Source organism: Physcomitrium patens, chromosome 24 (assembly GCF_059467195.1).
Source record: "Physcomitrium patens ecotype Gransden chromosome 24, ASM5946719v1, whole genome shotgun sequence".
Lineage (NCBI taxonomy): Eukaryota > Viridiplantae > Streptophyta > Bryopsida > Funariales > Funariaceae > Physcomitrium > Physcomitrium patens.
The window spans coordinates 13219422-13233131 of NC_143433.1; the positions used below are offsets into that span (position 1 = coordinate 13219422).

The 13710-nt window shown below is 36.8% G+C and overlaps 2 protein-coding genes across 4 annotated transcripts; both read left to right on the forward strand.

The window, feature by feature from the left end:
• The first annotated feature begins 2500 nt into the window (after positions 1 to 2500).
• LOC112277000 (protein MAEA homolog) lies at positions 2501 to 6887 on the forward strand. Of its 2 annotated transcripts, none has more exons than XM_024508908.3 (9): positions 2501 to 2777; positions 3330 to 3589; positions 3912 to 4085; positions 4473 to 4679; positions 4910 to 5032; positions 5213 to 5398; positions 5682 to 5815; positions 6017 to 6203; positions 6456 to 6887. In XM_024508908.3, exons 2-9 carry the CDS (start codon positions 3446 to 3448, stop codon positions 6555 to 6557), a joined length of 1257 nt encoding a protein of 418 aa, XP_024364676.1. In that variant the 5' UTR covers positions 2501 to 2777; positions 3330 to 3445; the 3' UTR covers positions 6558 to 6887. The 2 variants fall into 2 exon arrangements, with proteins under 2 accessions (XP_024364676.1, XP_024364677.1); XM_024508909.3 differs by having other exon boundaries at positions 3419 to 3589.
• A 2263-nt stretch (positions 6888 to 9150) lies between these two features.
• LOC112276538 (uncharacterized) lies at positions 9151 to 12797 on the forward strand. 2 transcript variants are annotated; one of them, XM_090246906.1, is made up of 6 exons: positions 9151 to 9295; positions 9535 to 10579; positions 10730 to 11035; positions 11418 to 11518; positions 11710 to 11889; positions 12064 to 12797. In XM_090246906.1, exons 3-6 carry the CDS (start codon positions 10739 to 10741, stop codon positions 12068 to 12070), a joined length of 585 nt encoding a protein of 194 aa, XP_090103032.1. In that variant the 5' UTR covers positions 9151 to 9295; positions 9535 to 10579; positions 10730 to 10738; the 3' UTR covers positions 12071 to 12797. The 2 variants fall into 2 exon arrangements, with proteins under 2 accessions (XP_090103032.1, XP_024363715.2); XM_024507947.3 differs by lacking the exons at positions 9151 to 9295; positions 9535 to 10579 and having other exon boundaries at positions 10994 to 11035; positions 11418 to 11558.
• The last annotated feature ends 913 nt before the right edge of the window (positions 12798 to 13710 follow it).

A 13710-nucleotide genomic window follows, 5' to 3' on the forward strand; every position in this document is an offset into this window, starting at 1 on the left:
CTTAGATAGAGCTTGACTTGTTACAAAAATCTTTGAAATTTTGATCTTATTCCATCAAACTTCTCAGGCATACTAATCCTTGTCCTTGTCATGCATGTAGAAGCAAAACTCCCTAGATTTGGTTGTGACATTGATCTACTTGCTTCTTTCAATTGTACAAGTTCTTGTCTCAAACTCTGAACTGCTTCCATAGGAGTAGGCATAGTACTTCCATGATTCACGTTAGAAATACGTGAGATTTCTACTCTTAGAGTATTGACAAGCTCATGAAGATCTACCATAGTTACAAATCTATTCTCACTTTCGTTGAGAGTAGCATCCATAATCTTTTCTTCCATAGACAAGTCAAGGAAATTCAAAAGTTAAATTAGAGGAGGGTAATCTGCAACCTCTAAAAACAAATCCTACAAAGAGGGACAATCTACTCTCTTTAAGAAAAATATCTGTGTTATAAAACAAGATTTTTTGTTTAAAGGTGGGTAGTCCGCAACCTTCAAAACACAACAATAGAAGTGGAATAATCCACTCACTTCTAAAACAAGACAGAAACAATATGTTAGCATTCTTATCAAACTGTCAAGGACATGAATCTCGAAGAAATAGAAACCTCAATTCACTCTTCTATCATTGAAGAGAACTTGAAAGTGACTCAAAAGGTGATGTAATATTAACTAGAATGGCTATTGCCAAAAACAAGAAGACTAGAAAGTCTTGAAATAAGAATAAGACTAGAAAAGCATTGACAAGAATGAAGAATGCTTCACTCTTGCCTCCATATATACTATCTAACTAAGAGCTACGTGGTGATGTCCTATAGGACCTCCAACATAAGTTGACTTTACTAGCCACATGTCTTATCTTACAAGGCAAGATATCTATGTATGTGCCACGTAAATGACTTGTTCTACAAGCTAATACATGGAGATAACTTATTTTGCAAGCTACTAATACATGGTTAGCTCTTTGGCCAAGTTTCTAACCTACAAACACATCTACAGTCAAAACTACATCTATAAAGCTTTTAAGAAGCTTCTTTAGAAGACTTAATGAAATTATTCTATATTTACCTACTTTTACTTAATCATATAAGTAACTATTGAAGTAAATATTTATGTTCGTGAGACAAAGTCTTCATTAATAAAATAAGATGATGCTCATGAATCCAATAAGACTAAGACTTTGTGATTTTTTGATCCTAAACTGATTTCTTTTGTAAAACAAGGTGACGATTCAGAGGAGAAAATATGATCTTTGCTAAATATCAATTGCACAGCCCCTATTGTAGTTAGAACAATTCTTTTTTCGACACATTGTCTTCTTTGGCAATCATGCTTCTCATTTTGTAATTGCATTGTTTCTTCAAACAATGTTGAGTAGTATGTTCAGCTTCTCTACAATATAAGCATAAGCCCTTTTGACACTGTCAACTCTTTTCTTATTTTGTGAGGGATTTAAAACTCATCGAATCAATTTGCATTGGTTTTGGATTTGATAAATAAGTTTTTCAAAACTCAAGAACTCCTACTTAAGAGTATATATAGAGGCAAGAGTGAAGCCTTCTTCACTCTTGTCTATGCCTTTTTAATCTTTAGTCTTCTTTCAAGACATTCTAGTCTTTTTGTTTTTGGGAATAGCAATTCTAGTTCAATATTTTATCATCTTTGAATAACTTTCTAGTTCCCTTCAGTGATACAAGAGCGTATTGAGGATTTTCTTTTTTCAAGATTCATGTCCTTGACACAAACCACATGTCATTATTCAGTGCAATTCATTTGTAATACACCATTTTTTCCAAAATATATCAATATTGAAACAGTTTTTTGAGTCACTGTTTATATAAGTGTTATTGTGGTTTATTTATATATATATATATATATATATATTTAAATATTATTTTGGTATAAATATAAATATAAATATATATATTAATGGCTTTATACAGACACATGTATATAATATATCTTACATATACACATGCACTTAAAAATATTTGTGGTAAGTACACACACCAAAATACTATTTTAACATGATCTTGAAATTATTAAACAATAAGAATTTTGTTATATATATATATATATATATATATATTAAATATAGCATTAATTTGAATGGGTTTTTTTCAGTTTCAATTTATTTATTTTATGTTAAAAAATAGACGATAATATTGCAAGAGGGACTCCATCACTATCATAAAAAGTTGGGTCGATGATTGACCCCCGTCCTCTAATATATCTTTCTCTAGTGTGAACAGAAACCGTCCGAAAGAAAACCCTAAAAACACGCAATGTGAACAGGGCCACTTTCATGGGAAGCTTGGAGGGGAGGGGGAGAATCCACGAGGAAGACCTAAAGTTGATGAACGTGCTCCGACTGGATGAACTTATCCGACGTGGACGGATGTGGAATCGGGAATGCGTCAGCGATCCTTGAGTGTTCATAGAAACCCTAATTCTATCGATAGAAAATCCGAGTGCATTGCAACATTGCTGAGCTCTCCATCGCCATAGCCATTACTACGCAGCTCGCCTGTCTCGTTAGTGTGCTCTGCTTGCGGACCTGCCAATGCCCCGCTCCCTTCCCTTCTCCGCGCGGTTTGGCGTTTCGATGAGCCTCTGGAGGGGTCTGCCGTAGCGGGTTCTCGTTGTCTTGGGCATTGATCGGGTGCATTGATGTAGGGGTTCAAGTTTAAATTTCCTGAATGTATTGGATTGGTGCTCCAAGGGAGCCAGGTTCTTCGTCGTATCAAGGATAATTGTCAGATTCTTCACGAATTTAAGGTAATTGGCGGTCGCATTTTTCATGGGGCTGATGATGGCCCGTGAGACTGTTTTTGTGGAATTGAAGTTTCTTTGTTCATTGTTTTTTTTGATTTTTGATTTGAAGAATCTATTTTATGATGTTGGTGATACTCCAGTCAGCAAGTTTGAATTAGGTGTTTGCTTGTAGGTTTGTGATATTGTGCACCGCAAAACTGTGTTTTTTGCATGGAGTTCATTTTGTTTCTTAAGTGGGAGATGTGCTCCTGTTTCTGGATCAAATTTGAAAGACGTGCCTCGAAAATTCTCAATCGTAGTTTACTTGATACGTAATTGCTTCACCCTCATTGCCAATTAGGTGCATGTCATCGCATGGACTCGTGCGATTAATTATGGTGGTGATAATCTATTAGCAGAGCTGAATTGATGAACTTTCGTATATGTTTGTGTGCGTGTATGTCAGGGATTATTGAACACATCGGAGTGTGTTTCGATCTCTTGACGTTTAACTGATCTTCTGCTTGTTGGGTCTGTTTTTTTTCTGACTGGGACCGAAATGCGTTATGTCCTTAGGTGCTTGATCAGACATGAGAATGATCGAGCTATGAAGCAACGAGAGTCTCGTTAACGGTGTGCTAATTCGGGTGGTGTATATCTGTTAGTCAACATCGAACAAGACCTGCCTCTAGATGGCGAGCATGATGGAAACAGATAGTGAAGCAACAGCAAATGGAGCAGAACCACCAGCTCCAGCAGCCGCCCCCCTTTCTCAGGCTTCACGTGTTAATGATCGTCTTGCTGAGTCTCTTAGGCTGGAGCATCAGCTCGTCAAGGTTAGTTTCACTTCAATTGTTTTATCAATCTGCACTATTCCTGTCCCTCTTCCTTCAATTTACTGGACTGTACAACCTGCATTCTTGTCTGTTCGGCTCCAATTTTAGGGCTGGTCAAGAGGATTTATGACAATAGTGTCCTGAAACGAGGTAGAAAGGCATTGGTTGCAGTTACATCCTTAATCAGAACGCCTTGTATTCACACTGGTGTGAAGTTCGTGTAATCTGTATTACCACATTGGTCTCTTATCTATGCTTGAGTTTTCGAGCGCATGGGATGCGTAGGTATCTTATATTGGAGTCTTTTCTGAGGACTCTACAGGTTCCATTTGAGCATTTGAAGAAAGCCATGCGGGTGAATTCCCGTTTGGTGGAGAAGGAGGTGAATGCTGTGTATGCTGGTGTGGCTGATGCCATTGACAAAGATATGTCTAAAGAGGAAACGTTACATCGCCTCAGTGCTCTAGCCTCTCGTTTGCAAGGCCTCAAACGTAAGGTATGACTGCGTAGATGACTTTGAGGTGTGTGTGTGTGTTGGACATGCGCTGGTTTTTGCGTTCTGGGAATGTCAGATTGTTCACTCTTGACAGGAGTTTGATGGTTCTGTTGATGGTTGGTGGTTACGGCTGTCAAGTTTCTGGATTGGACCTGTAATGCCATGGTCATATCAGGTGTGTGGATTGTGTGGTTCTGAAAGTTGGTTACCTCCACTCGTTTGCAGTAATTCTCAACGATTCGGTCTGCACAGTAGGACTAGTTGACAGTTGTCTTGTTTGGACAAATGTTTGTAATGCCCTCATCGAGTTGTGGAACGGTGCACCTTTTTTATGTGCTGTGTAGACCTGTATTTATGTATTTCATCTAGTGTTGACGTGAGTTGCAGTTGGATGAGAGCAACAAAGGTGAGTTAGTTGAAGTGCAAAGGTGTCGTGCTAGGTTGGACCACTTAAGCGTGCTTCAGGGCCAAAATGGTAAGGAGAATGAGCTCGAGTGGAATAATACGCGAGTGCAGCGTATCTTGGTTGACTACATGTTACGAAATTCTTATTATGATACAGCCCTTCAATTAGCAAACCTGAACAATATTCAGGTTTGTCCTTTCTCTTTGCCCTTGTTCACTCAAAGTTCATCTTTGAAATGATGGTATTTCAATCGTTTCTTTGTTAAGTTTTTGATATATTGCCTACTTTAGTTATTGTTTTTAGAAATGGATGTAGTTTCAATAGAGTCTCTTCAATTTGTCCCCAGGTTGTTCATAGGTTGACTTGATGCATTAGTGGTTGGTAACTGGTTCATTGTGGATATTGTGGACAATTTCAGGAACTTGTGGATGCTGACATCTTCTTGGAGGCTCGAAAGGTTATTGAGGCTCTGCGGAATCGGGATTGCACTGAAGCACTTGCATGGTGCTCTGAAAACAAGTCTAAGCTCAAGAAATCTAAGGTTTACATTCAACTGACTTCGTTTCTTGTTTATGACCTAAGTTTTTTCTCACCAAGGAAGTCGAGAGCTTTTGTTATATATATATATAGTTCCTTTTGGACGAAACTCTGGACCTTCTCAAGGAGTTCATTGAGCGAATTTATCATGTTTGTAACTATTTACGAGTTGTGGTATGCGCAGAGTAAGCTTGAGTTTAAGCTGAGGTTACAAGAGTTCATGGAATTGGTGCGGGCTGAGAGGATGATGGATGCTATTATGTATTCTCGCAAGCATCTTGCCGTATGGGGCTCTACCAACATGAAAGAGCTTCAGCAAGTCATGGCTACTCTAGCTTTCAAGAGTAATACGGACTGTGCTGCCTATAAGGTGCTCCTTTCGCTTCACCTTACAGTGTTCTAAAGCTTATTATAATGATCCAAGCAGAGGGAGTCTTTTTATTGTACCTTTCAAGTTTTGATTTTAACTAAATATTCTTAAAAAGTATCTCACAACTGCCTTAATTTGTTTGACTAGATTGCTAGTCAACGAATATGAAGCTTGCCTTAGCCCTTCGAAGTAGACTGAATGCGTCCAACATTACCTCCGACTCTGTCAATTGTCTGTGATCAAGCTGTACAAAGTTTAAATCAGGGTTTTATGTCCTTTGCAGATTCTTTTTGATACGCAGCAATGGTATAATTTGACTCAACAGTTCAAGCAGGAGTTTTGTAAGTTATATGGCATGACTCATGAGCCCCTGCTCAATATCCATCTCCAGGCTGGACTTTCGGCGCTCAAAACGCCGTATTTAACACGGACCATACCCTAATTATTAGTCTTTAAAGCTTTTGTTAAAAACATCCTCAGATCTCGGGTTTGATCTTAGGATTTTGTTTAATCGATTCTCTGCATGGCAATTTGTTGAATGTAATAGATTTGCACCAATGAATGCATTCTCAAGTTAATACCTGAAGTTAAATGCCCAAAGCTTGTGTTTGCCTCCAGATTCTGTTACGAGGAAGGATGCACCAAAGAGGATCCTTTGTCGCAAGAAACCATTCGTAAACTTGCGGATCCTCTGCCATTTGCGAAGCATATTCACAGCAAGCTGGTGTGCTACATTACTAAGGAGCCTATGAACGAAAACAACCCGCCTTTAGTATTGCCTAACGGCTATGTGTACAGTACCAAGGTTTGCTTTTTCTGTGTTCGGCTTTTTCGGAGCTTCAAAGTATTCCCTTCTGTCAAGTCGATGTCTTGATTCAGTAAACGAGGCTCTCGAGCTGAACATTTATGCATTGGCAATAGTTTGGGTGTGTTTCATATTAGAAATTCGATCCTTGACGTTGGACATGTTATAATAGCAGTTGTTTAGGTTGTTGTAGCCACTTGTGGGCTCTCTACTTTCTGGCCTCCAGCTAAGTGGATTGGACTGTGTTTGCAGGCAATGGTACAGATGGCAATGGAGAACCAAGGCAAGATCACATGCCCAAGGACTTCAGTTGTTTGTAATTTTTCTGAACTTGCTAAAGCTTATATTTCGTGATGCTTCAAATAATAAGCTGCTGCTAATACACTTGTGGTTTAACTTTCAACCATTAGGGTTTGGAATGTGATGTATGGTGCTGAATATTATAGGTACACTGCATGACCTTGTTGTCTAGGCTTGGTATCCAATTGGTTGTGTTAATTGGTTAGCTTTGAAACTTGTGGCTAGGGGTTGTTCATCCCTAAAAATTGGTAGTTTATTGTCATCATCTCGACCGTGTAATATAGCATCATCCTTCAAATGATTCATGAAGTTCTATATAAGTTATGCAGGGAAGTAATTAAATGTAAATTTATTGAACCAAAGTCTCAAAACTGTCACCATCAAGATCTGTGTTGTGCAATTGTATCCCACTGCATGTGTTGTAAATCCTCAAACTTTACGGACCTCTATATCTGGGTGAAATATGCTTTTTTTTCTTCTGATCATGGTTTGCAATGAAACAGATCATTGTGAACAGGATGAAGCACACTATGATTTACAGCAATTTGCGATTTTCACTTTTTGTTTATATTTGATTGACTGGCTCATAGTGAATTCAATCGCTGAAGTGGATCCAAGCATTTTGTATTTTGTATTGCACTTGAGTGAGAAATGATACTAATTCATCTACTTTCTATTAACACTTTTTTTTTTTTTTTTTTTTTTTAAATCGAATTTACAATCTATTTTAGTCTAGTACAACTATACCTCTTCTAAAAATTTAACAATGTCCAAAACCAATAGAAAACATCTGAAACTAAGACATTTAATTTTAAAACATTTCATCAGAAAGCTTGGAAATGCTTGAAAATCATGTAAAATACAAATGTGTTGAATAAATGAATAAAAATATATCTTTGAATATACACATATGATTAAGAAAATAGGTGTACATATATATATATATATATATATATCAATGTGTTTCAAAATTAGAGTTTATTTTAATTAAAATACCAAGTCTAATACTAATATTCTATTGTTGTCATAATATACACATTCAATTTTATTAATTCAAACTAAATATTTTTAATTTATTACTATAAGTTTAATTTTCTTTAAATTTTAAAGTTTTATTTTATTTTTAATATTAAATATTTCTTGTATTGAAGTTCTTTATTTTTGTTTTAAACTTGAGTTTAATTTTAATTTTTTTCTTAATCGAGAATATTGCAAATAAAACATAATAGAATTTCACATTTGTAAGGTTAATAGTAGCTTCAAATTTTTAACATCAATGATTAAATTTAATTCAAATTGTTATTTTTTCAATTAGAGATAATTTCATGAATTTTAATATGAGTTTTAGTGAAACTATTTTGACAATTTAGAATTCTTTAACTTCAAAAAAAATTCTTATTTTTTTGGTATTTAAATTCATACAATTTGATATATTCTTATTTATTTTATTTCATTTTATTTATAATACAAAAATAAGATATATCTAATGTATTCATAAGGTATAATATATAATTCAACTCCTAATATACATTTGGACAAAAGCAAAAGAACAATGTGGAATAACTATTTATTTACTTATTTGCTTATACTTTTGAGTATTATAAAATCATTATATGGTATTCTAAAGTTCTATTTGATTAACTTGTGCACTTTAGAACTTGTTATTTAGCTAGCTATCCAAAATTAGTTTTATTTATTATTGGAAATAGTATCTTGTCTAAGATGTTTTGTTTGTTTTTTTTATTTTGTTTATATTGCTTTCTAACTAATTTTTCCATATTCTATTAGCTCTTTTCAAATCAATTTTCTTATATAGATGTCACTCTATACTTTCTATTCAAATAAAAATGTGTTTTTTTTTTTTTTTTTTTTGATTGATATAGTATATAGACAAAGACTTATTAACAAAGACCATATCTCATAGATGCATTTGAATTAAAGATGGATTTGTTTAACAAAAATAGCTCGCTTTTAGTTGAAGGTATTCTAGACTTCTTCACCAAGATTTGGAAGTTGATTTATAGATGATAGAAGAGGACCAACTTCATTTGTTTTGAGCTTGGAGGCACTTCAAAAAATCTATATATGATAGTTTTTGGTTTTTGTGGTGAAAATATTTTATAGTGAATGTCTATATACAGACTCACTTTCTCTCTCAAAATATTAAGAACCACACCCAATAGAAATTTAATAAAATAGAATTCCAAATCTCACTAGAAAAATCTATTCTAAACTTAATGACTAAGTTGATATATTTTCTCTTTACAAAAATAATAATAATAATAAATTATATCAACAAATTCATTTTAAAAAGTCTTACGCAAGTAGGAAATTTAAATACTGAAGCATTTGTACGCCTAATGCCACTCAAAATAACAATTCTTCGGTTACCAAATTTCTCGATTACTGTTAAACTATGCTAAGTTTTCATAATCTATTAAATTACATAATTTTTGAATACACAATTTAATTTGTTATTGTAACCATCATTATTTATCTTATTTCCAGAGAATATGAGAAGGGAGTTAGTATTTGTGTTTCCATGGGAAGCATGGTGCGTGTTGTCAAAGAATTCACGCTTTCTTCTTGCACGCGGTGAGGCTTGGAGTTCCGTGAACTTTAGACCGAGTAAGTTTTTAAGGTATAACACATTTTAGACTGTTTTGTGGCTTCGATCAAAAGAGAAGAAGGTCCTTGATCCGGGGTATTTTCGAAATGGTTATGTCATAGTGCAGCAGTTTGTGGAGGAATTATTCAAATTGTATAATGACTATTGGATTTTAGACGCATTTGTAAGATTTTGTTTCTTAGTGATCACGTTTTAGCTTGTCAATTGCGTTTCCATTTCTGCGCTTCTTGCATACTCGTGAGCACAAATTGCAAGTGTCGCAACAATGAACTGTAATCTCTTCATTCGATTGAAAATAGATTTCTCCGTTTTTTATATATTGAAATTGCTTTTGTGAGTCTTTTCAGGTCAAGTGTGTTTTCTTTTTTTGTTGCTAACTCGGTTTGTCGTTGACGGCTTCAGTGGTTTAGAATTGCACAGGTCAGCAGGAGCCTGTGATTACAGAGAATGGAAAGTCAAGAGCTATTATGCAGATTCATGAAATAAATCCTTTTGGTGGCTACTTTTCTCCATGTCGATGGCAGGCTTCTAAGGATAGCGAGTTAGAATTTTTTTGATTAGAAGTAAGGTCCGTAGGAAAATGGACACATTCGTTTGATTGTCCGAATGTGGAATGTAGTTATGGAAACTTACATTAATTAGAACGATCAAGAATGGATCATTTATACAGAGTTGCCACTTGTGGATTCTCTCCGAGGATCTCTACATTTTTGGAGCTATTTGTGTGGCGGCACTGTATTGGTAACTTGTAACTGCTAATTACTTCTATTGTAGTGATTATGTAGGCAGCTTGCGCATCGGGGGATGTCGCTTCCGTTGAGGACGAAGGCATTCACGCGCCTGATACCTCTGTTGACCACAATTGTTGCATCTACAATTTCGCCTGGGTGATTTGGGGGCGTCATTCGGAGCTGTATTAGAAAGATGGATTTGCGAGAATGTTGATCCTGTACTGTTTCTTCTGTGCAGGTGCGAAGGGCGTCCTAAGAACATTAAGGCATCGCCAAGCTCCTTTGGTCGGGTCGCTCGACTCTGCTCCTCTATGAGTAATCGGCTCAAAAGTTTTTTGAATGACAAAAGACTCTCCTGCTCCATGATCCCTTGGACACATGGTTTGTATGTCGGTGGCAGGCCGTTGAGCATCGTATGTGCGATGCGGTCCTCTGATAGAATTTCCCCCGTACACTCGTTGGTACTTTAACTCCCTGGTACATCTTATTTACTCCGTCATTGGTTGCGTGTCTTTGAGCCGTAGTGCCTGTAGCTGGTCGAACAGATTGATTGTTCGGGTTGTGTTTTTGCTTTCAAAGAGTTCGTGGAGAGTGCGCCAACATTTGGCTGGGTCCATCTTGGTGGCAATGTGGTGTATTATCTTTGACGGAGCTGAAGATCATAAAGAGGGCCTTCAATTTGTATCTCTTGACAGTTTCGGGCGTGCTTGCGGGAGGTGCATCTATGACTTCTGAACCGCCCTGGCACTGTTTTTTCAGTTCACGATAGCCCTGTTTTAACGTTGATTTGTGTTTTCGCACAGATTAGTTTTGGCTCATCGCAATTGGATTCATTGGCCACACTTTGACCTGTTCTTATTTTGCAGGACAACTTAATGGATCAATATTGGAATGGAACACCTAGTTGTGCAAATGTGGAAGTATCATCAAAGAAGGCTCCCATTGCATGGCATTTTTATCCTAAACCATCCTCAATTATCCTCCGAATCAACCAACACCCTCTTTCACTTGAAGTTTATCTACCCGAGGAAATTTTTCCGAGTTCCTCAGCAACAAACTCTTCAGATTCAGACAGCATCTGTGGTGGAGCGTCGCGGTCACCCAGCACAGTGAATAAGAGATCATTTGATGAGGACTCCGATGCTGAGAGCAACTACACTGCTGACGGGGAGGTATCATGCGTGATCGAGTCTTTTGATGAGCTGGATAATGCACATGCATTTGTTAATCGTACCATTTTGATCCACGACATGGCTGAGATACTTGTGTTTCTTGAGAATTGTGTGATTCTTTTATAGAAGATTTTCAGTCCTCAAAATGAAATTCGGATTATGTTGATAGTTAGGGTTTGAAGTCAGCCTTGATGCGCAGTGAGTGAAATATATTTCTGGTGTTTGCCTTGTGAGTATTGTATCTAGACCCAGTTTGGTTGTTCCGTACAACATTTTATTACTTCCATTTTCGTGATATAGACGTAGTATTGCAAACTGTGTCTTGAGATGAGATTGCTTTTGCCCAAATTTATGATTTATGGAAGCTTGCCTGCGTGAGCAGGACTCCAGACGAATTTTGTCGACTTGCAGGTGTAGTAGAAGGAGCTGTGAAAGTTTGTATGATAGAGAAACAAGAAGCATCTCTCGTGGCCTTGCTGCGAGGTCCGCAAGTTGCAGCCACGAATTCTAGTTGGGGACTTTGGTGAATACTTTCTTATTAGGATATGTTCTTTCATAAATGGAAATATTTTGTTCAAAGACATGTGTCTACGAAAAGGTCAGAAAATGTCTTTGAAATTCCATGTTGTATACTGCCACATATCTTGATAACACGGTGTTTATGGTTTGTTTAGGCGCAATATTGGGCATCCGGCCATTGAGCAACATCTGCTTCAGTTTGTAAATTTACTGGAGGGTTCTGACTTTGGAAACGCTTACTTTTCACACGATCTCATGCAAGCATCTCACTTTCCGTGTAGTGCTTCAACTGCATCTGTTGCAGTGCTTTCAACCAATGCAGATCATGTATTAAGGTTGTCCTAGGCAACGCCTTAAGCCCTCCATGATGTTCAACATTTATGTAACGAAGTGTTCAACTTACTGCACTGACAATAGTTCCTGTTTTCATAATCGTATGCGGCTTCCTAATTATGTAAATTTATCGCAGATGTATCTAAGTGGTAGGTACTCGCTTGTGCATCATGCAGGTTGTGAACTCAATCTTATCATCAGCTCAAGGTTTTGCCCCCACTTCAAGCAGCGAGAAAAGGCCCATGGACAAACCAATCGTGTTTTGCAATTGAAACGAAGCGCAGATGTAATTGATGGGATTTTGGCTCTAGGTTTAGGCGAACGACGTCAAATGTATATGATGGGATTTTGGTTTGCTCCACAAGTACACAGAAACCTGGGGAGTGCAACCTCTAATGTCAAAATACTTACATTGGAATGCCTAGGATTTGTTTTGAACTATAACACCAACAATAAGAGCACTGATGGGAGCCTCAACGTCGTAAATTGTAGCCAACATAGTACAACGACGATGTAAATTGTTTCGGATTGTCGCGAGACTAAATCTCGGAGAGGAAGATATCAAGCTTCACTGACCTTTTTAAGTCTCCGTTTGAAAGTTTTTGGATTTGTACCCTAGCGCACATGTAGGTCGTTGGTAGCTCTTGAATTTATCTAGATTCAGAAATTGATGAGGTGAGATCCACAGTATCCACAAGATGTAGACATCAGCTCCTCTACATTCATGTTTCTGCTGCTGTCTTTTGAGGTTTTGGTACCCACATTTGCTGCAAATTAGTCTTCATCTTAGAGATTTTAAATAAATGTGTGCTTGCTAGGCCATGGGGTATAAACCCACATAGAGAGAATGGTGGCATTTTACTTGGACCATTGTGTGTAAACTCAATAAAGTGACTTTTTTCCTGTTCTAGGTGTATGTGCAGATTGAAGTTTCTTGCTTACATAATACTCAGATGCCACTAATGCATGTGAATGTGGATGTAACATGCAGAATTTGAGAAAGTTTCAAGTTCCACATGTGTGGCACTTGTAAGTCACAAGCCTTCAATGCAAACAGACTTCCTGAAACAATTCCTTAACAAATGGAAGGGAGCAAATGCTTTGTAAGGATAGACAAAACCTTACCTGCTTGTCCTTATAGAAGTACTGTCCTTGTTATGGAGCATTGCCAGAATTGGTCCTGTCACCTGGGATGGGTTCATAAGTTCTGTAGATTCAATTGCAGCATTTGTGCCAGAAACTAATAAGTGAACAATTGTTGACACACTGAGGCAGAGCTTGGACAGCCAAGGCTAATTCAACTGAAGTTAAGACTTAAATGTAGTGTGGAATCTGAAAGCTCATCCTCTGCCTGCACATGATCCTCATTACTCTGCAGTAGAGTTTATTCTTCAGTCTAATGGTAGGGCTTATTGTCAGTAATGGAATGGGCTATCCCTCACATGTGTGTGTGTTGCTGTGCTGTCAAACTCCACTGTTCTAAAATTGACCAACTCAAAATAACTCTTGTAGAGAATAATCATACTACACACATGGCACAAATAAGTTATAGACATGATCCAACAATGGATTTACTCTAATATCATTTTTCTTGTGGTCAAGTTTTATACTTAAAATTTTATGCATGCCCAATGGCGAGTTTGTGCTGGATTTTCAAAATATAACTTCAAAAAGTTAAAATACTTACAAAATTAAAAGAATTTGGTGCAGCAATTATAATTACCTTTTTTAAACAAAAACATCTACAATCAATAAAATTAGCATACAATGGGTCAAACCAGCAATAACTTTGAATTCATGAAAGATGGAAGAATAAAATAAAT

What these genes read in the sequence shown, in the direction of transcription:
- LOC112277000 (XM_024508908.3), top strand. Translation starts at nt 3,446, where the DNA reads ATGGCGAGCATGATGGAAACAGATAGTGAAGCAACAGCAAATGGAGCA. An exon ending in CTAAGCTCAAGAAATCTAAG is followed by an intron (nt 5,033 to 5,212) that starts GTTTACATTCAA and finishes TGGTATGCGCAG; the next exon opens with AGTAAGCTTGAGTTTAAGCT. An exon ending in CGGACTGTGCTGCCTATAAG is followed by an intron (nt 5,399 to 5,681) that starts GTGCTCCTTTCG and finishes TGTCCTTTGCAG; the next exon opens with ATTCTTTTTGATACGCAGCA.
- LOC112276538 (XM_090246906.1), top strand. Translation starts at nt 10,739, where the DNA reads ATGGATCAATATTGGAATGGAACACCTAGTTGTGCAAATGTGGAAGTA. An exon ending in ACTACACTGCTGACGGGGAG is followed by an intron (nt 11,036 to 11,417) that starts GTATCATGCGTG and finishes CTGCGTGAGCAG; the next exon opens with GACTCCAGACGAATTTTGTC. An exon ending in TCTCGTGGCCTTGCTGCGAG is followed by an intron (nt 11,519 to 11,709) that starts GTCCGCAAGTTG and finishes TGGTTTGTTTAG; the next exon opens with GCGCAATATTGGGCATCCGG.